We start from the raw sequence: 26,095 nt of genomic DNA on the forward strand, positions 1-26,095 counted from the left end.
GCGCAGGTTGACTCTGTGGTTAAGAAGGCATACAGTTCATTGGCCTTCATCAACCGTGGGGTTGAGATTAAGAGCCGAGGGGTAATGCTGCAGCTATAGAGTTGACGTGAATAGGCTGTTTCCATTGAGAGTAGGGGAGATTCAAACGAGAGGACATGATTTGAGAGGGGGCAAAAGTTTAAGGGAAACACAAGGGGGTATTTCTTTACTCAAAGAGTGATAGCTGTGTGGAATGAGCTTCCTGTAGAAGTAGTAGAGGCCAGTTCAGTTGTGTCATTTAAGGTAAAATTGGATAGGTATATGGACAAAAAAAAAGAAGTGGAGGGTTATGGGCTGAGTGCGGGTAGGTGAGATTAAGAGTTCGGCACGGACTAGGAGGGCCGAGATGGCCTGTTTCCGTGCTGTGATTGTTATATGGTTATATGGTTATATAGGACCCTGGTCAGACCCCACTTGGAGTACTGTGCTCAGTTCTGATCACCTCACTACGGGAAGAACATGGAAACCATAGAAAGGGTGCAGAGGAGATTTACAAGGATGTTGCCAGGATTGGGGAGCATGCCTTATGAGAATAGGTTGAGTGAACTTGGCCTTTTCTCCTTGGAGCGATGCAGGATGAGAGGTGTCCTGATAAAGGTATACAAGATAGTGAGAGGCATTGATTGTGTGGATAGTCAGAGGCTTTCTCCCAGGGCTGAAATGGCTAGCATATGAGGGCATAGTTTTAAGGGGCTTGGAAGAGGGTACAGAGGAGATGTCAGGGGTAAGTTTTTTTACGCAGAAAATGGGTGAGTGCGCGGAATGGGCTACTGGCAGTGGTGGTGGAGACGGGAACAATAGGGTTTTTAAAGAGACTCCTGGATAGGTACATGGAGCTTAGAAAAATAGAGAGCTATGGGTACCCCAAGGTAATTTCTAAAGTAAGTACACGTTCGGCACAGATTTGTGGGCTGAAGGGCCTGTATTGTGCTGTAGGTTTTCTATGTTTCTATTTCTTCACTTTGCTTTGAAATACCTTGTACCCAGGGAGGTGGAATATTAACTGCAATAAAAAACCTCACAGTATTTGGTATCAAAAAGCTGGACTTCTTTGGCTGATCAGTGATACTCCACAACACACTTATGGGATCCACTATTTTAGTTTTAATTCAAGTTAATTAAACTAACAGTGCAGCTCTTATGCCTTTGAAAAGAAAATAGACACATTGCATGGATAAATATGTTTCACATGCAAAAGTTTCCCTCAGTAATCTGATTCAGAGACATAAACAATGGGTCACTACAGGTATCAGTAACACAGCTGGTCAAAACATAATTAAAATTGTTCAAAGTAAACCCTCAGTATTAAAATGATCTTACACTCACTTATTATTGAAATACTATTAGAAATATTCCACTTCTATACAGTAAATAGATTATAAGAACGTGTGTGATTAAACAAAAAAAACAATTTCAACCATTGGAGCTTCTCTATCAAGAGAGGTCAACCATCATTACGTTAAGCAAAACAGTGACGGCTCAGCAAAAGGCCCAGGAAATCTGTCCTTGAAGTCAAAGTTAACAAGCCTCTGCACAGTGATTTGTCAAGGAAAATAAAGGTTGAAAGTAACTCAAGAAATGGTTTGAATTTCACATATCTTACCCCTACATTTTTCATTTTCCTCAGCATTTACGCCTGAGAACTCTGTAGAAATCTCCTGGGAAATTTCCTTCAGTGCTTCTTCAGTGTCATTTCGTTCAGAAGTCATTCTGTCAATCAAGACGGACGTGGAAGATTCAGCATGAGCCTGGAATAAAGAGTTGGCTGATTCATTTAACAGTGTTTTAGAAACATGCTGCTTTATCTACAATATGTCTAGATTTTTAGCTGTAAATTTTCATAGTTAAATAAATATTACATATAAACATTTGTAATTATCTGTGGAGCAGGAGATTGCAGAGCAAATTAGAAACAGTTCCTTGTGGACTTTACACAGCAGTTTTACATAGTAAGTGGGGTCTGTGGAGTGGGGACTGCTTGGGTTAATAACAACTTAGCAAGCGCCAATAAAAAGAAACAAGGTTTAAACAGAGCAGGCACTGTTTGAATGGATAATGTTAGAGTGGTCAAGCTCTGGTTAAACAGGCTTAGGCAAGAAAAGGTGCAGTCTAGAACTTAAGTCTGTGAAGTTAGAGGTATAACAAGTGTAGGCAGGATGGTAGTTGAGTTAATTGCATTCTCCTACTGTGAGATGTGGGATTTCAGGTACTTAACAGTCTTCCTGATGACTACATCTGTAACAAGTGCATCCTCAGTGACAAGGTCAAGGAACTGTTGCTGGAGCTGGACGTTTTCAGGATTATCTGAGAGGCTGAAAACTACACAGATGGACATTTACTGAGGTGGTCATACCCAGAATGCAGGCTTCAATAGTAGATGGGTGACCATCAGGAGAGTTAAGGGGGTAAGCACTCAGTGCAGGGTTCCACTGTGGCAGATCCCCCTCATCAACAAGCATACCCCTTTGGATACTGCTGGGGGGATGACGTATCAGGGCACAGCAGTAGCAGCCTGGCCAGTGGCACTGCGTCTGGCTCTGAGGCTCAGTAGGGAAGGTTAACACCAAGCAGAGTGATGGTAATGGACAGCAGGTTCAGTGGCCGTGGAAGGAAGGACAGGTTGGTGTGTTGCCTCCCAGGTGCCAGGGTCGAGGACGTCTCAGGGCAGCTGCAGAAGATTCTCAGCAGGGAGGGTAAGTATCGAGAGTTGTGGTGCACACTGGAACAAATGGCATAGGTGGAAAGAGCGGAGAGCTCCTGCACAGTGAGTATAAGGAATTGGCGAAGAGGCTAAAGAGCAGTACCTCCAAGGTATTAATCACCAGATTACTCCCACTACCACATGCTAGTCAGGGCAGGAATAGGAGGATAGTACAGGTGAGTGACTGGCTGAGGAATTGGTGCAATTCAGGGTTTCAGATTTCTGTATTATTTCTCTCTTAAATTGGGAAGCCTTTAAAAACCAGCAGAAGGCAACTAAAAATCCATAAAGAGAGAAAAAAATAAAATATGAAGGTAAGCTGGGCAATAATATTCAAGTAGATACAAAAGATTTTTCAGATATATGAAGAGAGGACAGAGTGGATATTGAACTGCTGGAAAATGACACCAAACAGATATTAATGGGGGCCAAAAAAAATGATGAACAAACTTAATAAGTATTTTGCATCCATCTTCACTGTGGAAGACACTAGTAGTATGCCCTTAATTTGGGAGTGTCAGGGGGCAGAAGTGAGTGTAGTTGATATTACTAAGGAGAAAATGCTTATGAAAGATCTGAAGGTAGATATGTCACCTAGACCAGGTAGGATACACTCAAGGTTCTGAAACAAGTAGCTGAAGAGAATGCAGAAGCATCATAGTGTTTTCAAGGATCACTAGATTCTGGAATGGTCCAGAGGACTGGAAAATATATATGTCACTCCACTCTTTAAGAAGGGAGGGAAGCAGAAGGAAGGAAATTATAAGCCAGTTATCCTGACATTAGTGGTTGGGAGGATGGTGGCGTACATTATTAAGGATGAGGTTTTGGGGTACCTGGAGGCTTATGATAAAGTAGGCCAAAGTCAGCTTGGCTTCCTTAAAGAGAAATCTTGCCTGACAAATCTGTTGACAAAATAACAGGCAGGGATAGACAACAGAGAGTGAGTGGATGTTGTTTACTTGGATTTTCAGAAGACCTTTGACAAGATGACACATCAGGCTGCTTAACAAAAGCCCATGGCATTACAGGAAAGATATTAGGTGGGATACATCGGCTAACTAGCAGGCTGAATAAAGAGGGCTGGTTCTGGTTGGCTGCCAGTGACGAGTTGTGTTCCTTGGGGTCAATATTGGGATCACTTCTTCTCACCTTATATGTCAATGGTTTGGATGACAGAATTGATGTTTTTGTGGCCAAGTTTGCAGACGATTCAAAGATAGGTGTGGGGCATATAGAGTTAAAGAAGCAGGGAGTCTACAAAAACATTTGGACAGACTGTGAGAAGGGCAAAGAAATGGTTAATGAAGCAAAATGTAGTGAACTCTGTTCAAGGAATAAAGGCCTAGACTATTTCCTAAACAGAGAGAATTTTTTTTTAAAGAAGTAGAGATACAAAAGGACTTGGGAGTCCTTGTGCAGAATTCTCTAAAGGATAACTTTCAGGTTGAATCAGTGATAAGGAAGACAAATGTAATGTTAGCGTTCATTTTGAGAGGATTACAATATAAGAGCAAGGATGTGATGCTAAGTCTTTACGAACTATTAGTCACACCACACTTGGAGTATTGTAAGCAGTTTTCGGCCCCTTATCTAAGAAAAGACCTGCTGGCATTGGAGAGGGCCCAGAGAAGGTTTGTAACTCCAAAACATAAAACTAATTGAAAGAAAGAGACAGGAGCCTGGAAGAACATGTACATTTAGTTTTACTTAGTGATGCATGCCCTTATGAAATATACCATTCACATTGTTTTGCATATAACCCATAATGAATTAAATAAACAACAAAGAATGCATAATCAAACAATATATTTGTATTATTACTGAAATATTAAATACAGAATACTCCTCTCTACTCAGCTATAAACTCCAATTCAATATAGAATGCTGCTCAACTTACATACATTATATATATATATATATATATATATATATATATATATCTATATATATATAATATTTATATTTCAGCTACTACACTGTATAGACATCCACAGCATAGTAAATTTTAAATTGCTCCATCCAGGATTTAAGATTTACTCTTGGGGGATAACATCTTTCCTGACAAAGGGGATCACTTTGCAGATGAGACTTGTGGCTGTGAAACAATCTTGGGTTCAGGGGCCTCCTCTGTGGTGTTTGTAAGAATTGACTCTGGGACTACAGGAAGTGGTTCTGGCAGCTCTCAGCACCTTTTATTCTCTAACAATTGACTCTGTTCTCCTCAAATGATCGATGCATCATCTCCAGATAACATCGGATGCAATCTCCATCGTGTAGGAGAGTGGTCCAGTTCTGTCCTTAATCATTCCAAGTTCCCATTTTTGAGCACCTCTGTAATCCCTCACGAGGACTGCCTGTCCACGAGTGAAATATCGAGCCTCCTTGTTTGAAGAGTCCTCGATTTGTCTCAGCTGTTTGTCCTGCGTACTCCTTCTGAGAATGGGTTGAGGACATCCAAGTGTGAGTGGAAGCCAGGAAGAGCAGAGCTGGTGAAATGTTGGTTGTGGAGTGTGCTGCATTGTGATATGCAAGGAGGAAATTGGCAAGCTTCTCATTCAGTGTCAGTGTCGTGTGTTCTGTTGACATTGCTTGCAGTGCATTCTTTACTCTGGACAAATGATTCCATTGAGCCACTTGTAGTTGGGTTGGACAGTGCAGATGTAATAAGTCTTAATTCATTCATTTTCAGGAATGACTGAAATGGTTCCGCAACAAACTGGGGTCCATTGTCACTGACTAAATGTTCTGGCATATTTATCCTTCAGAAGAGGCCTCTCAATGCATCAGCAGTGTGTGGGGCTGTAGTGGAGGCTATTGGGAGCACTTCAGGCCACTGCTACCAAGAAATCTGTGCCCATGAATGATCTAGCATAACCTACATGAGTCCTCTGCCGGGGCAATGCAAGCCATTACCGGGGATGGAGAGAGGCTGCTCTTGGCATCTTCGCCAAGCCATCGATCTGATGATACGTCCCAGGCAATTGAGCCAATGCTGTCATTTTGACCATGCCTAGATGACCAGCATGAGCCTCCAACACTTCAGCTGTCTGTTTGGATGGTACAACAACTCTCAGTCCCCACATCAGGCAAACCCATCAAGGGCAAGTTTATTCTGGCACTGGTAAAAATGAGGGAATTGTGATTTCTGCTGCATATTCCAGCCATTTTGAGAGGCCATGTAGACCTTAGACAGTGTGGGATTTTTTTTTTTTCTCTTTGGGTCATCTCTGCCTTCATAGGAGACTTCTGATTTGCATTAGGGAGAACAAGTATTCTCAAAGTGTTCTCTTTATAAATTTTTCAAGTATTTCCTTTTCCAAGGGTAAACAGAACAGTCCATAAGCATTTCCATGATTAGTTGTCCTCTTGAATTTCATCTTGTAATTGCGTCCTCCAAGAAATAGAGCCCATCTCTGCATTAATGCTGCTGATGTTAGTGGAACACCCTTCCATGGATTAAAAATAGACTCTAGTGGTTGATGATCAGTAATGAGGGTAAACTCTCTTCCATGCAAGTACTGGTTGAAATGTCTTACATACCAAACCAGACTCAAGGCCTCTCAGTCAGTCTGTGAGTAACTTCTCTCCGCAGCAGTACGGGAACATGATGCAAAGCAATGGGGCATTCACTTCCAACACTTTTAACATGTCACATGACTGTATAAGATGAGCCTTCACAGGCAAGCTTCACTGGACAACGTGGATCACAAGTGTGAGTATAGTGTCTGACATCACCATTTCCTTTAACTTTTTGAAAGCCACCTCAGATTGCTTTGTCTATGACCATTTCTTCCCGATCTGCAGCAATGAGTCCAAGGGGTGAAGCACAGTAGCCAGGTTTGGCAGGAATCTGTTACAGTAATTGACAAACTTTAAAAAAGACTCCAAATGTGACCTGTCATTTGGCCTTGGGACATCCACCATTGCTTGAATTTTCTCTGCACACTTGTGTAATCTTTATGTGTCGATGTTGTGACCACAGTAAATGATGCTTGGTTTAAAGAATTGACACTTCTCACATCATGCACCGGGTCCTTACACTTCAAATCTTTTTAACACTGTCTTGGGGTTTTGGAGATGTTCCCTGTCATCCTTACTGGTAACACTGTTATCCAGGTGACACCGGGTGTCTAGATAATCTCAAGGCATCTGGTCGAAAGCTTTCTGCCAAAGTGCAACTACAGTTGCTACTCCAAAAATACGCCTATTGTAAATTTAAATTACTCTTCTTCTAATGTTTCAATTTTCCTTTCCAAGGTGGCTGGAGTCCTGTTGGAGTTCATGATCTACAGCTGCACTCAAACTGCAGCTCTTCACTGCAGCATGTTCCCCATCCTTGGATCTTGTCGATATCTCCAGAAGTGACCTGAAGATGGACACCTTTGGTGTGCATCCTACTGAAGCCCTGTGGGACTAATTTCTCGCCAGTGTCACAAACTGAAGTGTCACAGAGAGGCAGAACATCCAGACAGTTAGTATGGCCGTCAAAGGTCTCTGCACTCCGGTGAACACTCTCTCCCTCTCTTGGTGATGAGTGAGCATTTGCTGCAGATTCTGGAGTCAGGGGAACTCAAAATTAAAAGGGGAGAGAGGTGGGGAGAGAGGGGAGGGAGAGGGGGAGGGAGAGGGGGATGGAGAGGGAGAGGGGGATGGAGAGGGGGAGGGGGACGGAGAGAGAGGCATGTGAAACTGTTGGAATGAACGGTAGTTTCTGATGGACTGTGGACCATGGGACTTGCTGTTGCTAGTATTGTGGGTGGTGGGAACACTGATGTTTTCTCCTAGAATAAGTGGGGAAAAGGGGAGAGGAAGGGACAGGGGGGGTATGGCATGGAAGCCTTGGCATTCTTCTTTTTCTGTCATTCATTCTTTGCTTTCTTCTGTTTGGAGGATATCTGAGTAGAGGAAGAATTTCAGATTGTGTATAGTATACATTTTCTGATATTAAAAGGAACAATTGAATTGAACCATTAAATTTGCTCTGTATACAGTTATCTCTTGTGCAATCAAATGTGTTTATCTTTCCAATGTAGACAGCTATTTCCGTTTGTTTCAAAGTATTATTAGCATTCAGTACTCAGCATTTATGAACCCATGAATTCTGTCCATTTTCTGCCTTTCATTCTTAACTCGACTGTTTCTCTCCCTTCTTGAAAAAACCAAGTTCTGCACTTTTTTTTTACTCGACTGTTTCTCTCCTCTTGCGAAGAAAGTGTGCTATACTTTTTTTTAAAGAACTCGATCATCTCACTGCACTTTTTTCAACTTTAATATCTCACTGCGCTTCAACAGGTAGTCATCTCGTGTTCGTTTAAAATTTCCTTGTTGCCACTGTTATGTTTTGTAACTCCAAAACATAAAACTAATAAAAAAAACAGATGGGAGCCTGGAAGAAAGTGGACATTTTGTTTTAAGTTTACTTTGGTGCACATCTATGATGTAGTGGCATAGTGATGTATGCCATTCACGTATTTTTACATATAACCTGTAATGAATTATGTAAACAATAAAAAAGCTGAAGCAAACATAATATTTACAATATTACTGAAATATTACCAAAATATTAAATACACACCAGCTTACAAGATTGATTCCATGAAGGAAGGGGTTAATGCACGGGGAGTGTTTGATGTACTCAGTGGAATTCAGAAGAATGAGGGGGTATCTCACTGAAATCTGTTGAATACTGAAAGACTTAGATCGTGTGGATGTGGAGAGGATGCTTCCTATAGCGGTTGAGTCTAGGGCCAGAGAGCACAGCTCAGAGTAGAGGGACATCCATTTGGAATAGAAATGGGAAGGAATTGCTTGGTCCAGAGGGTGGTGAGTCTCTGGAATTCACTGCCACTGACGACAGTGAAGACCAAGTCATCGAGTACATTTAAAGCAGAGGCTGGTAGGTTCTTGGTTAGTCAGGGGGGTCAGAAGTTCTGGGGAGAAGGCAGGAGAATGGGGTTGAGAGGAGTAATAAATCAGCCATGATGGAATGGAGGAGCAGCTCGATGGGCCAAATGGCCCAATCCTGCTCCTGTGTCTTATCAACACACTTTCCACAAAATTAGTCACTGCAATTAAAACCAGAGCAAATTTTTACACCAAATGAGAAAATCTATATTTCTTCTGGTTCAATATCAATGTATCTGTATTCAACTTTTTAAATTAAATCTGTTTATCAGAAGAAATAACACAAAAATAATTGTATAGAGAAATTCATCCCAGGTCACTTTTGCTGAACACATTATCTACTCATGTGAATTCTGTTTAATCTCCTTCAGTAATTAATTCCATTAACTCAATTTAAAAAAAAATCAGATTACCATCAAAACATATCTTTAATCAGCAGATACCCACAACTGAACAGAGTTCCTGTGCTCTCAGCACTGACTCAAACTGCCAACTTACACAGAAAGCAGGTTGAGTACTGGTAAGAGACACAGAGCTCTCCAGCAGTTACACGCTATTAAATCCACCTTGCATTTCAGATTGATTTTTTTTTACTATTCTTCCAAGGACTTTTTGTAACAAGTTTTTTGGAAAGAAACATTAACCAACTCAGAAGCTGGTTCAGTGAACGTTAGATTCATGGAAGCGTCCAAGCCTCCTGATATTCTGATGATTGTGATTTGACTAAAATCTATTCACAAGGTGAATCTACCCTTGCTTTCCACTTTTAACAGCAAATATACTTTCCTGGATATATATTCCTTTCCATGTCCTTCAGCTCTAATCCTATCCTCCTAATCCATCTATTGTGGTCACAAGTCAGCAAACATTCCAATTTCACGAGCCCATGAATTTACCGGTACAGTAATCACCTCACCACTTTCTATAGTGAGCGAGTACATTTCCCATTCACCTTTTTACCCCATTGCTACCCGCTCTCACCAGCACAATCCCTGACACCCCTCAGCCACTAGCTGATTTTCCCATTTCACTTCTTCATCTGTCAATATCTACTTGAACTGAACTTGCCTTTCTCATTATTTACTTTTTTTCTACTTGTCCGCCATCCTGAATACCGGTGCTTGCATTCTTTTCTGGTCTGAATGTAATGAGAAGATTCAGACTGGACTTACAGCGTTCTTCTTCTTTTGGAATCCAGAAAGATCGTAAATGACTCCATAGCTGTTGAGATGATCGCCAGGGTACAAAGGTCCAATTTCGATCGGAGTCAGAAGAACTTCTAAAGTATCTGGGAGATACCATTCGATGGTGATGTCACTCAAGACTGGCTCAATTGCTTTCTTTAAAGATTTAATTAGCTGATTGAAAGAGAAAAAATACATTAATATTCAGGTCCTGTTTTGTGATTTTTTTTCTGATAACATAATGGGCATTCTGGCTCACTGAGCTCACCAAATGAGGAATCATTAAAGTTCATTTGCATTTCATTCCATGCAGAACTTGAGTCTCTTGAACTTTTGGTTGAAAAGCAGTGATGTTAAAGAAAGAGTCTTAATATTTCCCCTCTCTTTTGGATATTATTAGAGTACACTGACCATTATAATCTCTGAAAACAATTCAGTAAAATCAGTGTAAAACATGCTAATTTTAGTTTGGTTTGTTGCCAATATAAATTGGAACTAAAACCGTAGCAGTGTTCTGATGTTACTGAAGAGATACAGGTTGTTAAATATAATGACAATAAATTAATAAACATTTTTTCCTCAATTTTATTTCAACATCTGCTGGGAAATTATGTCTAAATGATTACATGTGCCCTATTCTTTAGCAAGAAATTGAACCAGCAAACCTAACTGCCCAAGGCATACATGAAAAGTCAGCAGATTTTTATCCTGAGGGCAAGACAGGATATGTTCCCACACATATGCTAATTTTCAGAATTGCTATCTTCAATTCAATTTATTTCAATTCACCTTTATGCAGAATTTGCACGTTCAATTAGAATTCAAGCCATTCAACTAACAGCAAGAATGTTTAAAGAGCAAACACCACGAGGAAATCTGCAGATGCTGGAAATTCAGACAACAACACACACAAAATGCTGGTGGAACACAGCAGGCCAGGTAGCATCTATAAGGAGAAGCACTGTCGACGTTTCGGGCTGAGACCCTTCATCGTCCTGACGAAGGGTCTTGGCCCGAAACACTGACAGTTTTTCTCCCTATGGATGCTACCTGGCCTGCTGTGTTCCACCAGCATTTTGTGTGTGTAGCAAGAATGTTTAATCTGGAGGTAACATTAAATCAGACTACTACATGAATGGGTACTTGCAGGTTAATCTGAACTGGCAAAAAATTGACCAATTATGAGTAGTTTTTTGTTTAGACAATCCAGCTTTAACTGGCAAGATGCCAACTTCAACACCACTTTATTTTTAAATTATTCTACTGTAGAATTTCATAAACACTAAATTAACAATCATATTTGATTTTTTTTACATATTTAACATCAGTTACAAGATAGCCTATGTATTTTGCCTGTTGTTTAGTTTACACAAGATATGGAGATGAGGAAACATTGGTCTAAAGCTGATAGAGATGATTACAAGAAGTGATAGGTTTCTAAAAGATTAATATGATAGAGTTTAGAGATCAGAATTGAAGAGAAAGAACAACAACTGTTAATCAGCCAGATATTTTTTATACAGTATCATGCCAAAGAGATCTCAGTTTATGATTCAGTCTTATTGGCCACGTACCTTGGGTTTTAGTTGTTCACCTTCACTGAGAGATTCAAATGTTCCACCCGTGATCTTTGCTATTCTGTGTAGTAACCGCTTGCAGGCATTTGGACCCAGCCCATAACTGAAACATCTATTGAAATCTTGAGTTAAAATTGTGGTAATAGAAATATATAATTTCTCTGTAACTTATCTTTAAAACTACGATAATGAAAGCAGTTAATATTAATCATGAACTACATGAAATGTTTACTAAATCATTGCATGGGTAATGGTGGTGACCTTAAACACTGCAGTCATTGTAAACTGTGCAGAGTTATGATGCCAATTTTGCTAATGGCAACAGGTAAGTGTATGACTCCTGGATGCTAGCCTAACAAATCTCCTAATAACAAGTTTTTATTTGCTTTGTTGTTATAGGCATTTAGTAAACAACTTTGATCTTCTCAACACATTTCTTCCTTTAGACCAAATAACATAAGTAGTGTTGTCAACTATTATTACTAAAAACTAATTGGATATATAGTTGGTGGATCAAACTAGTTCACTTGGGTTAATGCCAAGAAAGAGAAGGCAAATGAAAGTCATATAGGCTTTAGATTAACAAACTTTGATTGAAAGATTTGTATCTCTTTAAACATAAAATCCTTTATAATGTGCATGTTTCTTATTTTCACTGTAATGATACAACCATGAAGAAACTTGCTTAGAAATTGGACCTTCCAATGATGTTAAATAGCCAACTGACATGTATTGAATTATTCTTGTGTGAACCTCCAATTCCTAAACAAGGATGACAATATCAAATACAGGCTATTCCTAAGTGTCAATGTCAGTTCAGCTGGTGAGGACCTGGCTGACAAAGGTTGAGAATTAAAAATCAGTGTTACTGAGAATAGGTAAGAAGTCAAACCTAAAAGCAACAAAGACTGAACTGAGACAGAATGTTGTGAATAAAGACATTGTTGGTGGTGGAATGACTATCTGACCTGTAACTCATGTCAAGTTAAACATCATACTGGTGTAGCAAGTAGGTTTGCCCTTAAGCAATTTCCAGCAAGCAGAATTGAATCGGTAGTTTTGGCTTTGGTTTCGTGTTAGACAATGGGCAGCAGTGTGCTGATGGACCGTCTGGTTCCACACAGATTGCAGGCTGCCAGCAGGGAGAAGCATCTGGCCTTGCATTTCACAACACACTGAGCAGAGGAGCTGAATGCACTTTGCAACTTCCGTTCCTTCACCCTTCCCAGCTTCAGACCTGCATGGCCTCAGTCATTCACTTAGAAAGGCATGTAGTTTGTTTGCTTTTATTTTATGTCAATTTTCATACTATATCAAGATTTTAATTAATTTACATGGTAATAATGTTTCAAGCAAAATTCTTGTTTTTAAGAGAATAACTATTGTCTTGAATTCTTTGAATTTTGTTTGATCATCAGAAGCTTTTAGTAATACTGGGAAAAGTCCTTGGATAGAAGATGCTCTCAAAAGACCATCAAGTGGTCAATGGGCAAAGCCTCAGTGTCTGTAGCCTGGTCACCATTCCCATGTCACTACCCCTCATGGAAGAAACACAGCACTGGGAGCAACAAGCTGCAGGGAAGCATGAGGTGTGGGGCAGGCCCAGCATGATCTGGCCCATTGGCTTCAGCAGTTCTAATATTTGGTCTGAGGAATTAACTGTTCATATAGTAATGGACAGAAGGAATTCACCAGGGAGCTGCCTGGAACCGAGGGCTTTGGTTATAAGGTGAGACTGGATAGACTGGGGGTTTTTTCACCAAAATATAGGAGGTGGGGGGGGGTAGATCTTATGTCTAGAACAAGCTGCCGGGGAGATGCAATTACTGTGTTTAAAAGGAGTTTGGACAGGAAGGCCATAGAAGGACACAGGCCTAATGTAAGCAAATGGGATCAGTGCAGATAGGCATAATGATGGCAAGGATGAAGTAGACCTGAACAGCCCCATTTCTGTGCAGTACATTTCTACGTTCCTATGAGAGAGTCTGAGAGTTGATCGTGAGGAAGTGCTGGACCGCAGACATTTTCCCATGGAGAATGACCTTGTGTTTCAGATGATGTCTTCAATGAGCAGGCGGCATGCAGATAAAATGCAGCGAAATAGAAAAAGAAATTAAGTAAGTACTCTTTGAAGATAAGTATAGCGATCGATCGGAAGCACAGCATTTATCTAATGGAACACAAGTACAAAAGAATCATAAGCAAAGTACCTTGCTGAGGTTGCATATTTTCGAACCAGCTCTATAATTTTCCCAGCATGGCAAACTGAAGCATCAGTCAAAAGAAAGAGCTGTCGAGGGTACCCACTGAGCACGGGTTGCTTATAAATCCAGGATAAAGCAGCAAGGATATTGGTGCTGCCCACGTCAGCTCCCATTCTCTGAATGTACTCACAGGCCAAGGACAGGGTCTCCTTTAAACAAACAAAAAGCTTCACTGGAGACTGCACAGAATTTATGTAAGATGAGAGTGAATTAATAATATTGCAAGGCCCATAATTTAAATGCTCAATTTCAGGTTTGATTTCAAGTCAGAGGTCATGAATGTTGCTCTCTTGGGGTGGCACGGTGCTGTATTCATTATTGTGATGCGTTACAGTGGCAGCTGTGGGATCAGGTTTCAATTCCTGCTGCTGTCTATCAGGAGTTTGCACGTTCTCCGCGTGACCGCGTAGTCCGCTGCCCCAATTTCTTCCCACATTTCCATAGGACGTACAGGTTAGGGTCAGTAAGCTGTGAGCAGGCTACATTGCATGGTAACACTCGCGGGTTGCCTTCAGCACAGTCCCTGTACTGTATTGGTCATTGACACAATACTACACACTTCACATGTACGTTTCAATGTACATGTGACAAATAAAACTAATCTTTCAATCTTTTGATCTTGTTCAGTGATTCAATTAGAACGTCTCAAAGTTTATGGCAGCAAGCAACTGATGATGAGTTGTTCTAACAAAAAATGAAAATGGGTGACAGGTTTTGTCTTTCAGGTTTCGTCAGAAACTATTACAAACTCTCATCAGCCTGTGTGCTTTGCAGAAATGTAGGTAAACCATATTCCACCTCACCCCCTCAAATAATTGCACAAAATATTACAAAATGATTTTTAAAAAGAGAACGTTTAAAATAAATGGTGTGCTGTTCCAACTTAAGCTGTAAACACTTGAAAGAATCGATTTATATTTACAATTGGGCGCTTACATCACTACATGGCCGACTGGAAGAGAAGAGAGTCCTCACATTTGAGCCTAAACCAATGATATTCAGTAATGTTCCAGGAGGTAAACTTTTGATAGCAACTATCATGGCTTCCTGGAAAATAAAGCAAGATTGAAGCTGTTAATTCTTTTAGATATATTACATGCCACCATGAACACATTCTTCACTTCCTTTCTCATTGTTGCCTCTCATTTCAAAGCAGGGTAGACAAGAACTTCCCCACCTTCTCCACTCCTTTCCTACAGAGAATGCAGCCTGACAATGAATTTGTAATGCTTTCATACCTTGCTCAGCAAGTTCATTTTATGCTCTTTCTTTCCTAACACTTGCAATTAAAATCAACCTCTTTGGGTTTTCTATACACAAGTATGATATTGAACAAGTCTGTCATTTGACTGAAGATTATTCATCTGTCAGAACAATTTTGCCGTTGCAAAGTTTAACCCAAAGGAAATTCAAGGTAAAAATGAAATTTATGGTTTATACAGCAGGTTAGTTTGGACACTAAGTACAACATGCCTTTTCACCCACTTATTTTCACCCAGTTTTTCTCAGCCTCAGTAATATTTATATCCTCAGTGATTAATTTGTGGTAAATTTTAGCAAACTTTCTCCTACTTGGAAAAGTAAGGGAATTATAAGATCAGAAAACCATAAGACGTCGTAGCAAACACCAGGAAATCTGCAGATGCTGGAAATTCAAACAACAACACACACAAAATGCTGGTGGAACACAGCAGGCCAGGCAGCATCTATAGTGTCGACAGCACTTCTCACTATAGGAGATGTAGTAGCAGTCTGTTCCGCCACTTCAGCATGGCTGTTCCATTTTACCTATTAGCCCCAATCTCCTGCCGTCCTTCCATATCCTTTCATGCCCTGACAAATCAAGAATCTATCAACCTCTGCCTTAAACATACATAAAGACGGCCTCCACCACTGCCTGTGGCAACGAATTCCACAGATTCACCACTCTCTGCCTAAAGAGATCTTTCTTCATCTCTGTTCCAAAAGGGACTCCCCTCTGTTCTGAGGCTGTGTCCTCTGGCCTTACAAGTTATGGAACATAATGGAAAATGTCATTAACAATACAGTCTAATTCCTTCATGACTTTCACAAAATTGTGTGGGAACAGGCAGGGATACGTTGAATCCCAGCACTGTAGGTACACCCTTTCAAGAATTTTCAGAGCAGATATGTTACTTTCCTTTATTAATTACAGGTTTATTCTGTTGAAAATCTAATTTACCCACTTTGCTGCTCCCCAATAAGTAATTTCGGGGAAGTCATTGTTATGGAGAACAGGAAGGAGAGCTGAGGCCATGATATTACTGAATGACAAGTGCAGGCCCAAGAAGCCTTGTGGTTTCCAACTGTTTCACCTTGCATGCACTGCCTTTAATGACACTGGAAATCAAAACTCTGATTTTTGTGTGTATATCAGGAATAAATATCCTAATTTGGAATGTGTCTCAAGTCAACATTCTGGGATACCTGTAATAATGTTCATTGTAATTTCCTGCATGGAATGTGAGCTAATAAAAATCAATCATGTTTCACTATAATTCATTTATACTGTTTATCAGTTTTTAATATTTGCTGCAGTAGAGAAATAAGCAAGTATTTTGTTTACAAAATTCTTCTAACCCTGCAACCCAGTTTGTGTTTGGTTCAGGCGTTGGTCTATTTGGGCCTCTGAATAGGGCACTGAGGTACCATACAGTAGCTTCGACCTGAATTACTCTCAACCTGTGATGTCGCTCATAGATGAGGTAAGAAAAGTCGTATAAATGGCTGACTACAGATATGACAGCAATAGGATGCCGCTCACAGGCCCAGAGACCCAGCTTCATTCCTGACCCTCAATGCTGTCCGTGTGGAGTTCTCACGTTTTCCCTGTGACTGTGTGGGTTTCCTCCAGGTGCTCTGGTTTCCAGGGCTGGCTGGTAGGTTAACTGGCCACTGTAAATTACCTTTAATACAAGCGGGCAGTAGGAAAATCAGGCAGACATGGGGGGCATGTGAAAGGAAATTAGAGGTGAGACAGGATTTGTAAGATTATGCTGGAAACTAACATAAACTTGATAAGGCCAAATTACTTCACGAGAAATGTGAGAATATGAGAAAATATGAATTCTGTCCATTGGCTGGTTGAGATTGTCCAACCAAAGCTGGTTTTAAGTTATTCTAAAGACAACTTCATTAACAGCAAAGCCAAACTAAGCTAACACTGATAAGCGATGTAAAATAAAGACAGAAAATGATCCAGTTGAGATGCTGTAATCGTGTTTTTGATGAACATACACCCAGTGGCCACTTTAATGTATGCATGCTCATTAATGCAAATATCTAATCAGCTAATTATATGGCAGCAACTCAGTGCACAAAAGCAGGCAAACATGGTCAAGAGGTTCAGTTGTTGCTCAGACCAAAAATCAGAATGGGTGAGAAATGTGATCTAAGTGATTTTGATCATGGAATGATTGTTGGTGTCAGTTGGGATGGATTAAGTATTGCAGAAACAGCTGATTTCCTGGGATTTTCACACACAACAGTCTCTAAAGTTTACAGAGAATGGTACAAAAAACAAAAGCATTCAGTGAACAGCAGTTCTGTGGGTGAAAATGCCTTGTTAGGCAAATGAGGCCATAGGAGAATGGCTAGATTGGCTGACAGGAAGGTGACAGAAAATCAAATAACCACAACGGTATTGTGCAGAAAAGCATCTGTGAATGCACAGCACATCAACCCTTGGTGGATGGGCTACAGCAGCAGAAGACCAGACAGGATCCATTTCTGTGGTTAATAAAGTGGCCATGAGTGTAAAGCTTAATCCTGGCCTACATTTAACTCTAATCCTAGGCCTAGATGTAGTATTTCATTCCTCCGCTTTGACAATTACATTAACTTAGTAGAGGTCTACAGTTCCAAATGTTTCTCGACATTTAAAATTCAGAAACACAAGTAAGAAACCCACTTTTATTTTCCCCATTTTAATGCCACTCATGCCACCACTTCTGTCGATCAGGAATATAATTTCCCTGGTCACGTTTCCAAAATCTGTTGGAATACTGTGGAGGTCAGGGCAAAAATTCAGCATCAGCACAGGATTGAATCGGATGTCCTTATGAAAACGCTTCCGCACAAAATCAACCTGCAATGAGAAGGTACTCGCTGTGAATGGATTTGAACAGTTACAATAACCTCCCCACCCAATATATATATATATAAAACATGATAGTATAACAACACTTCCCTACTCATTAAGCAATTAACGACAATGAATGCGTACAATTTTCATGTTGAAGTACATTTTGTACCAACATACTCCGACAGGCGGATAAGTGATCAGTTACACTTCAGGAGTAGGTCGAGTATTGACTTGCTACCTCGTTATTTATTGAATTATTTTTATTTAGTGATGTGTCACGGAGTAGGCCCTTCCAGCTACACAGAGCCCCTCCTCAACCCGATTAACCCTAACCTAAACATGCGACAATTTACAATAACCAAGTAACCTACCTGATAAGTTTTTGAACTGTGGTAGGAAACCAAAGGACCTGTAGAAAACCTAGGCATTCCACAGGATGTGCAGAGACTCCTTATAGAGGATATTGGGATTGAACTCCAAACTCCAACGCCCCAAGCTGTAATAGCGTCACACTAACTAGTACTCTACCATGACAGATTATGTTTAACTCTTCATCTTTATCCATAAGACCTTCCATGATCTTGTAGTTATCTGCTTCTGTGTTCTTCTCCAGGCATTTTAGAATTGCCAATAACCCACATCACAAGAGACACTATGTTCTTTAATGGAAGACTGGCTACAAAGTCAGTAACCTCTCCTCACAAGTTTCTGATCCAACCAACAGAGTCCCAGACCTAACGAAGCTGAAGGACTGCAGCATGATATTTGCCAGATTCCCCTGTCAGACACAATTGCCTACGGCTTTGTGGTCAGAGGAGGCAAGGTGGCCGAATGTCCTGTGTCAACACAGTATGACATCTTTCAATAAGACTGAAAGAATACAAAGGAAATTTACAAGGATGCAGCTGGGACTTGCGAACTTGGAAGTTTGAATAGGCTAGGGCTTTATTCCCTGGAGCGTAGGAAAATGAGGTGAGATTTGACATAGGTATTGTCATGGTCCGGATCGGTTCCCCTTTAAATTTAGTTAGGTCACGATCCGGACCATTGACTCCTTGTTCCCTTCTAATTCCGTTTCACGCGTCCCTTGAGCTTGGCAATCAAGGTAATCTACCCGCGACCTGAACCGGCAACTTATAAGCCCCTGGCTTTAGCCATTCGGGGCGAGAGTGTTAAGAAGCCTTCGCAAGTCGCTGCCACTACAACAAGCCAGAGTGATCCACCTGCATCGGAGTATCAGCAATTCGCCTTCCGTCGCCAGACAGTAGTCCAGGTTCCTCAGCGGAGGGAAAGGGAAGCAGAGCTTATTGAACAGAGACCCCCCCCCCCCACAAAGTAATGAATGGCTTCCGATGCTGTTGCTTGCACAAAGAGGTCATGCCCCAGATTCTGCTGCAAGAAGTGACTCGAGAACACCGGGAAACATAAGCTATTCACCAGCGGTCTCCACTAAACTGGAAAATACTTCCCTAATGGTGAAGTCAAAGAAACAGGAGATGTTTCGTAAGTTGAATTCCTCTGGCGGCAGGGAGTCTGACATTGTTAATGCTCAACCTGGGACTGAGATATTTAACCTTCCTGCGGTTACCACATCAGGTGTGGTTTCATACAAGACAGGCGGAGTACCGACTCGATGTTCATGCCCCTTGTCCATGTCTACCCCCCGAAGAGTCCTGGCTCGGTGTCTGAGTTGAAGGCGGAGTTCCCGCTTGATGTCTGTGTCTACCCCTCGACGAAGAGTCCCGGCTCGATGTCTGAGTTGAAGGCGGAGTTCCCGCTTGATGTCTGTGTCTACCCCTCGACGAAGAGTCCCGGCTCGATGTCTGAGTTGAAGGCGGAGTTCCCGCTTGATGTCTGTGTCTACCCCTCGACGAAGAGACCCGGCTCGATGTCTGAGTTGAAGGCGGAGTTCCCGCTTGATGTCTGTGTCTACCCCTCGACGAAGAGTCCCGGCTCGATGCCTGAGTTGAAGGAGGAGTCCTGGTTCAAGATTCCTTGTCCTGTGTTTTGGTGTCCACGTTTCTGGCTGCAGCGATCCATGGTATCCAAGTGTCTGGCTGCAGTGAATCAAGGTCCTAGTCTCCTAGGGTCCACGACGATCCAGGTTCCATGTTCCCAGCTGCGGCGATCCATGGATCCCAGTCTCCAAGTCCAAGGGCCATGGCGGTCCCAGCCCCCAGGGTCCCAGTCATGGCCGCGAGATCCATGTTCCCACTGTCCAAGTCCAAGATCCGCGGCTATCCAAGTCCCTAGTCCCCTAGTCCGAGGTTCGTGTTTCTTTGTCCTCCTCGATTTCCCGATCTTCTGTGTAGCAAGTAATTAACGCTATTTTATTGTACCTAAGAAAGACGTGTTTGTGTCCTGCTCGTGGTTCCTCTCCCAACACCCTTGTCCCCACCCCGTGACAGGTATACAGAATTGAGGGGTACTGAAAGCGTAAATGCAAGCAGGATTTTTCCACTTAGTTTAGATAGATTAGAAGCAGAGGTCATAGGTAAAGGTGAAATATTTAAGGGAAACCTGAGGGGAACTTCACTCAGGGTGGTGCGAGTGTGGGATGAGCCACCAGTGGAAGTGGTGGATGTGGGTTCAGTTGCAACATTTAAGAGAAATTTGAATAAGCACCTGGAATTGAGGGATATGGAAGGCTCTGGTCTAGGTGCAGGTCGCTGGGAATAGACAGGATCACGTTTCAGCACAGTCTAGATGGACCGAAGGGCCTGTTTCTGTGCTGTGGTGCTCTATGGCTTTGTGGCTCAATGACAAGGTCCTCAGAGCCGGTGAAGTTCTGCACAGGTTGACCAGCTGTCAAAGCGGTTCGATGGATTTTAAAAGCAGGTACAGGGAGTAGAGGCTGCTGTGGCTGGATTGCATGGGAGAAATATAAAAAGGACAACCTCCTACATTACCGCTCTGGTGAGAAATAAGCTAATCAATACACATTCACACACCCAACTGATCAGGCCAGGAGAGGCTACAGGCCCTGTACACAGTTCCTGCTCCTGACAAGAAGGCACATATATGCCCCTTGATCTTCAGTTGTCTGGGAGATTATGCTGTCCAATCTAACCCTGCTTTCCACCAATTTTTCAAGTACGCATGTCCACATCTAACTATTTTTTAATGGAATGAGTGTTTCTACCTCCACCACCTTTAAAACTGTAATGTCAAAATCCTTATCACTCTCCAAGTGAAAATATTTTCTTAATCTCCCTCTTACCCTTTTTTACCAACTACACTGAGTCCATGTCTCTGGCTTTTTGACCTCTCTGCTATGTGAAAGAGATCATTCATGTTTAAGCTACATCCTCATCATTTTGCAAATATCAGTTTTCTCCCATCCTCCATTGCCCCAAATGGCGGGGGGGTGGGGGGGGTAGTCTTTCTGAAATCTTACTGTGCTAGTTGGAATTTTTTGCCTCCTTGCATACTGATTCCATGCAAGAAATTATTGATTGCACACCATATCATGCATACCATTTAAAATATTAATGTTTCATTACATTTGACAGGTTGAGCAAATGGTGATGATCCAAACATTAGGGGAGTTTACTTTGATCTTGCATTTTATTACTTAATACAATAGCTCAGAACTAAAGTGCAGAGGGAAGATGTAGACAATACAATTGGCAGAATTAAGCTATCACTGGATTTATAATCACGCTTGCTTCATTTTTATCTGTCAAAGGCTAATGGATCTTTTTCCAAAGCATTAATTGGGTCGACACAAGGTGTGGTACTTTGCAAAGCTGCTGTAATTGTAATAAAACTTACAAGCTTTTCAGAAAGACTTCTCTTAATGGATTACTGAGAACTCGTCTGGAGCAATTACATCTCTTTAGTTAAATCAAAGTGCTCTCGTTACTTTGTTGCATATGTTATTCTGAAAGGCTGGTTCTTACCTTTTTGTCAGTATTAGAGCTTTTCTTCAACACCCGCGTGAAATCCCGTCTATTTTTAATGTGCCGCTCATACTCTTCAAAACTCAAGCTGCCGTTCTCCAGCAGGAGGTGTGGAACATGGGGCTCTTGTAAAAGAGAAAGGTCAATCTTCATAACTTTTCAGTGCTCCCTACAAGAAACGTCTCTCAAACCTTCATTCCCAAGAAAAACTATAGTGAGTGCCCATTCTACAGAACAAAATTCTAAACCATCCCTCTCCCTACAAGGTTCAGAGTCGCTTATTATGAGCAGTGATTGATGAGTTCATGGCCTAAGGTAGACGGAGTCAACTTTACAAAACCTAGCACATTTATTTTTCAACACAGTCCCCTCCTACATTTATACACTTAGTCCAGCGGCCATGGAGCACACGGATCTTGGACCCCCAGAAAGTGTCCACAGCATGGGTGATTGATAAGTTCATGGCCTAAGGTAGAAGGAGATGAGTTATACAGCTCTTGTTACATGCACATGCAGGTCAACTCTTTGAGTGATTATGCAGAAAGTTTGAAGTTAATAACTCATCTCCTTCTACCTTAGGCCACAAACTTATCAATCACCCTGATGAGTTATTAACTTCAAACTTTCTGCATAATCACTCAAAGAGTTGACCTGCATGTGCATGTAACAAGAGCTGTATAACTCACCTCCTTCTACCTTAGGCCATGAACATATCAATCACCCTCGTATATCTATACATCAATAAGATTGAAAGAGTGCAAAGGAAGTTTACAAGGAAGTTGCCTGGACTTGAGGACCTGAGTTACAGAAAAACATTGAATAGGTTTGGACTTCATTCTCTGACGTGTAGGAGAATGAGGGGAGATTGGATTGAGCTGACAACATTTTGAGGGGTTATATATGATAAATGTCAGCAGGCTTTTTTCACTTAAGCTGGGTGAGTCTAGAACTAAAGGTCAAGGGTTAAGGGAGAAAGGTGAAATATTTAATGAGAACCTGAGAGATAACTTCTCCACTCAGAGGGCAGTGTGAATGCGGAATGGTGGATTGTGGGTTCAATTGCAACACTTAAGGAAAGGTGTGGATAAAAACATGGATGGGAGGGGTAAAGAGGACAGGTATGGATCAATGGGAGTAAGGAAAACAGTTCATCATGAACAAGATGGGCTGAAGGGCCTGTTTCTGTGCAACAGCATTCCATGTGCTCTATATTTCCATTAAGTGTGGATATTAAATAATTACTACGAAAGTATCTTTTATTGTATAATTAGGTCTAAAAATTCTGGAACTACAGTATTCCAACAACAAGAGCCTCTCTAGTGACATGCCTTTTTTTAAATTTAGAGAGCTAGATATGTAAGGTATGGTAAGACAGCAATAGAACAAACAATGAAAGTTATTTTGCTCTGTCTGAAGCCCTAATATTGGAGTAATTAATACTTTATTATTAAATTGCAAGCTATGAGAGACGTGGGATCGATCTGCTTGGAGACAGCATGTTTCCGATGGTCCAATGGTCTCCTTCTGTAAAGTAATAAGTAGGTAAATAATTAGATGAGCAAAATCACTGGCACATCAAAGCATGCTGGATGTAAAAAAGGTGCTACCAAAACCTTCCTTAATCCCATCAGATGAATAATTCTCACACTTCTAACCCCAATTGTTCACTCCTTGCACCCTTTCACTCACAGGTTTACACATGGATGTCTAATAATAATTAATAAATTAGCAGAAACAAATGGCTCTTCTGAAGACTCTGTGCACAATTGCTCTGCTGTGTCAACACACCCTCATTGGGACAGGATTAGGTGACCTCAGCTGTGGTACCCCTTGGCTTTTTACAACTGGCACCAACAATTGAAGCCTCATATCTTTCACATGTCAACATTTTTATCTTCCCATTTAATTAGTACAGTATTCTGGACTTGGGAAGAAACTTCTTCAATGAACAAAAGAGAAAAGCCAATGATGTTATGAAATTGTAGAGAATAGACTTCAACTGTGATAAGGCCTTGCTGCTGGGCTTGTCTGTGATGCTACTTTGTCTACATCAAATTGTCTCTCAGCTCTTGACAAAAAAAAATTCTTTCAAATTCAGGTTTATTGTCATCTCACTGAACATATATACAACCAAACAAAACAACGGTGCACCCACAAAACATATCACACAAAACAAAATATTACCACAAGAAAGTTAATACAGTATAAAATATCATTCAAAGTGCATGTCATGTTCAGCACAGATAAGCAATAAACAGTAATCAGCTCACTGTCTTAGTGATGAGACTTGAATTGACTTTATTTCTTACATCCTTCACATACATGAGGAATAAAAATCTTTACATCATGTCTCCATCTAAATGTGCAATATGCAATCATAGTAATTTATAACAATTTATAATAAATGGAACTGTCAATGTAATACAGATTACACTCAAATCAGTGTGAGTTCATCAGTCTAATGGCCTGGTGGAAGAAGCTGTCCCGGAGCCTGTTGGTCCTGGCTTTTATGCTGCGATACCACTTCCCAGATGGTAGCAGCTAGAACAGATTGTGGTTGGGATTTGGGGGCCCAAATCACACTTCCTCAACTATCTGAGGTGAAAGAGGCGCTATTGTGCCTTTTTCACCGCACGGCTGGTGTGTACAGACCACGTGAGGTCCTCGGTGATCTGTATGCCAAGGAACTTGAAGCTGTTCACCCTCTCAACCCCAGATCCATTGATGTCAATAGGGGTTAGCCCAAGCATGGGCAAACTACGGCCCGGGGGCCATATGCGGCCCGTTAAGCTTTTTAATCCGGCCCGCAGAACTTCATATTAATAAACATTGTTAACGTTTTTTCCCCGCAATTCTGGCATTTTCCCAATAGATGATGCACTCTATATACATTGACCTTTGTTGAGGTGCAGCGTATTACTCCACATTTGCGCTTTACTCTTTGTTCGGCTCAACCTATTTGTGTGAACAGGCGTTCAGCATTATGAACATCAACAAAGCCAGCCACAGATCCAAGTTAACTGACCAACACCTCAGATCCATCCTGAGAATCGCCACAACAAAACTAAATCCAGACTTTGATGTGCTGGCTAAAAAGGGAGACTAACAACACTGTTCCCACTGAAATTAAAAATAAGTTTCTTCGTCGTGTTATGTAAAAAATGCATTTGAAAATATTTTTTTCAATAAGCCTTACATGTTACATGTCATTTCTGTTAAGTGATGGACATGAGTAGTGTGCACGTGCACGTACGTTCTCAAAATAAAAAATGCGCTCCAGATCAAATAACGCGCTCCGCATACTGGCGCGCTGTCACTGTTCTGTCCTTGTGCTGGTCGTTGTTGAGTTTTGGCACAGGGTACAATTGAATAAGAAGGAGCAGGACAAGTAGACCTGCATCTCCTACCATTTTTGAAATAAAGACAGTCAGGAGGAGAGTGATGATGATAATATCTTGAAGGATAACAGAATTTACAGTGCTTTAAAATAATACCTGTTACTATTAAAAAAGCTGTATTTTATTTATTTAATTTTCAGTGTTTTAAAAGTCATTTCAATAAATAGCTAAATACCATGGGACTTCAAAGACAGATATGTTGTAATGCATTTGTTCATTTTCAATTGAAATTAAAGCACATGTTTTCTACATATCCCATGATATTTTATTTTCTCTTATGAGGTGTATTACCAAAACACTCCGTCCATCTGCTCCTGGTCCGGCCCCCCTGTCAAATTTTAGAACCCTTTGTGGCCCACAAGTCAAAAAGTTTGCCCACCCCTGGGTTAGCCCATCTCCATTCCTCCTGTAATCCATGACCAGCTACTTTGTATTTGCGACATTGAGGGAGAGGTTGCTTTTTTTTGACACCACTGTGTCAGTGAGATGACTTCTTCCCTATAGGCCACTTTGCTTTTGTTTGAGATAAGACCAATCAACATAGTGTCGTCTGCAAATTTAATTAGCAGATTGGAGCTGTGGGAGTCAACAGGAGACGCTCATGGAGTGAGTACTGTTTCAGATACGCTCCATAACTTTTTTTAACCTACGATCACCCTTATTTAACTTATTTTCACCTGCACCAAAAGATTCTTGCTACTTTCTTGGACTTATCTTTAAGAGTTTATTGTGAATTTTTGAAGAAATGAATACAGAAATGGCTCTTAGATCTAAAGGGCGAGAACCTGGGAAGGATCCTAACGGCAACGGAAAGAAAAAGCAGACCGATCCTAAGCGTACTGAATTGACTTATGAAATGTTATTGGAGGTTTTAAATCAAAAATTTGAAGAACAACAAATTTTTAAACAAGATATAAAGGCTTTTCAAGATTATATGGATAAGACGGATTCAGTAGTTAACCAGCAGCAAGTTCTAATCGCAACTCTGCAAGAGGATGCCCGAAAGCGGACTTGATAA

The 26,095-nt window shown here is 41.1% G+C and overlaps 1 protein-coding gene across 5 annotated transcripts in view; it reads right to left on the reverse strand.

Annotated features, from left to right (window-relative positions):
- vwa5b2 (von Willebrand factor A domain containing 5B2) overlaps positions 1-26,095 on the reverse strand; it is a 171,596-nt gene that overhangs the window by 49,751 nt on the left and 95,750 nt on the right. For all 5 annotated transcript variants that reach the window (XR_009506776.1, XR_009506775.1, XM_059944199.1 and 2 more), the window contains 7 exons: positions 21,680-21,804; positions 17,604-17,780; positions 14,609-14,719; positions 13,619-13,821; positions 11,406-11,520; positions 9,820-10,005; positions 1,643-1,787 (listed from right to left, as the gene is read on the reverse strand). Coding sequence is in view for 3 of the 5 variants with exons in the window: in XM_059944199.1 (XP_059800182.1) it covers positions 1,643-1,787; positions 9,820-10,005; positions 11,406-11,520; positions 13,619-13,821; positions 14,609-14,719; positions 17,604-17,780; positions 21,680-21,804 (1,062 nt within the window). In the remaining 2 variants the exon portion in view is untranslated. The remainder of the gene's footprint in view (positions 1-1,642; positions 1,788-9,819; positions 10,006-11,405; positions 11,521-13,618; positions 13,822-14,608; positions 14,720-17,603; positions 17,781-21,679; positions 21,805-26,095) is intronic.

The sequence above is a fragment of the Hypanus sabinus genome, chromosome 2 (assembly GCF_030144855.1).
Source record: "Hypanus sabinus isolate sHypSab1 chromosome 2, sHypSab1.hap1, whole genome shotgun sequence".
NCBI classification, from domain to species: Eukaryota; Metazoa; Chordata; class Chondrichthyes; order Myliobatiformes; family Dasyatidae; genus Hypanus; species Hypanus sabinus.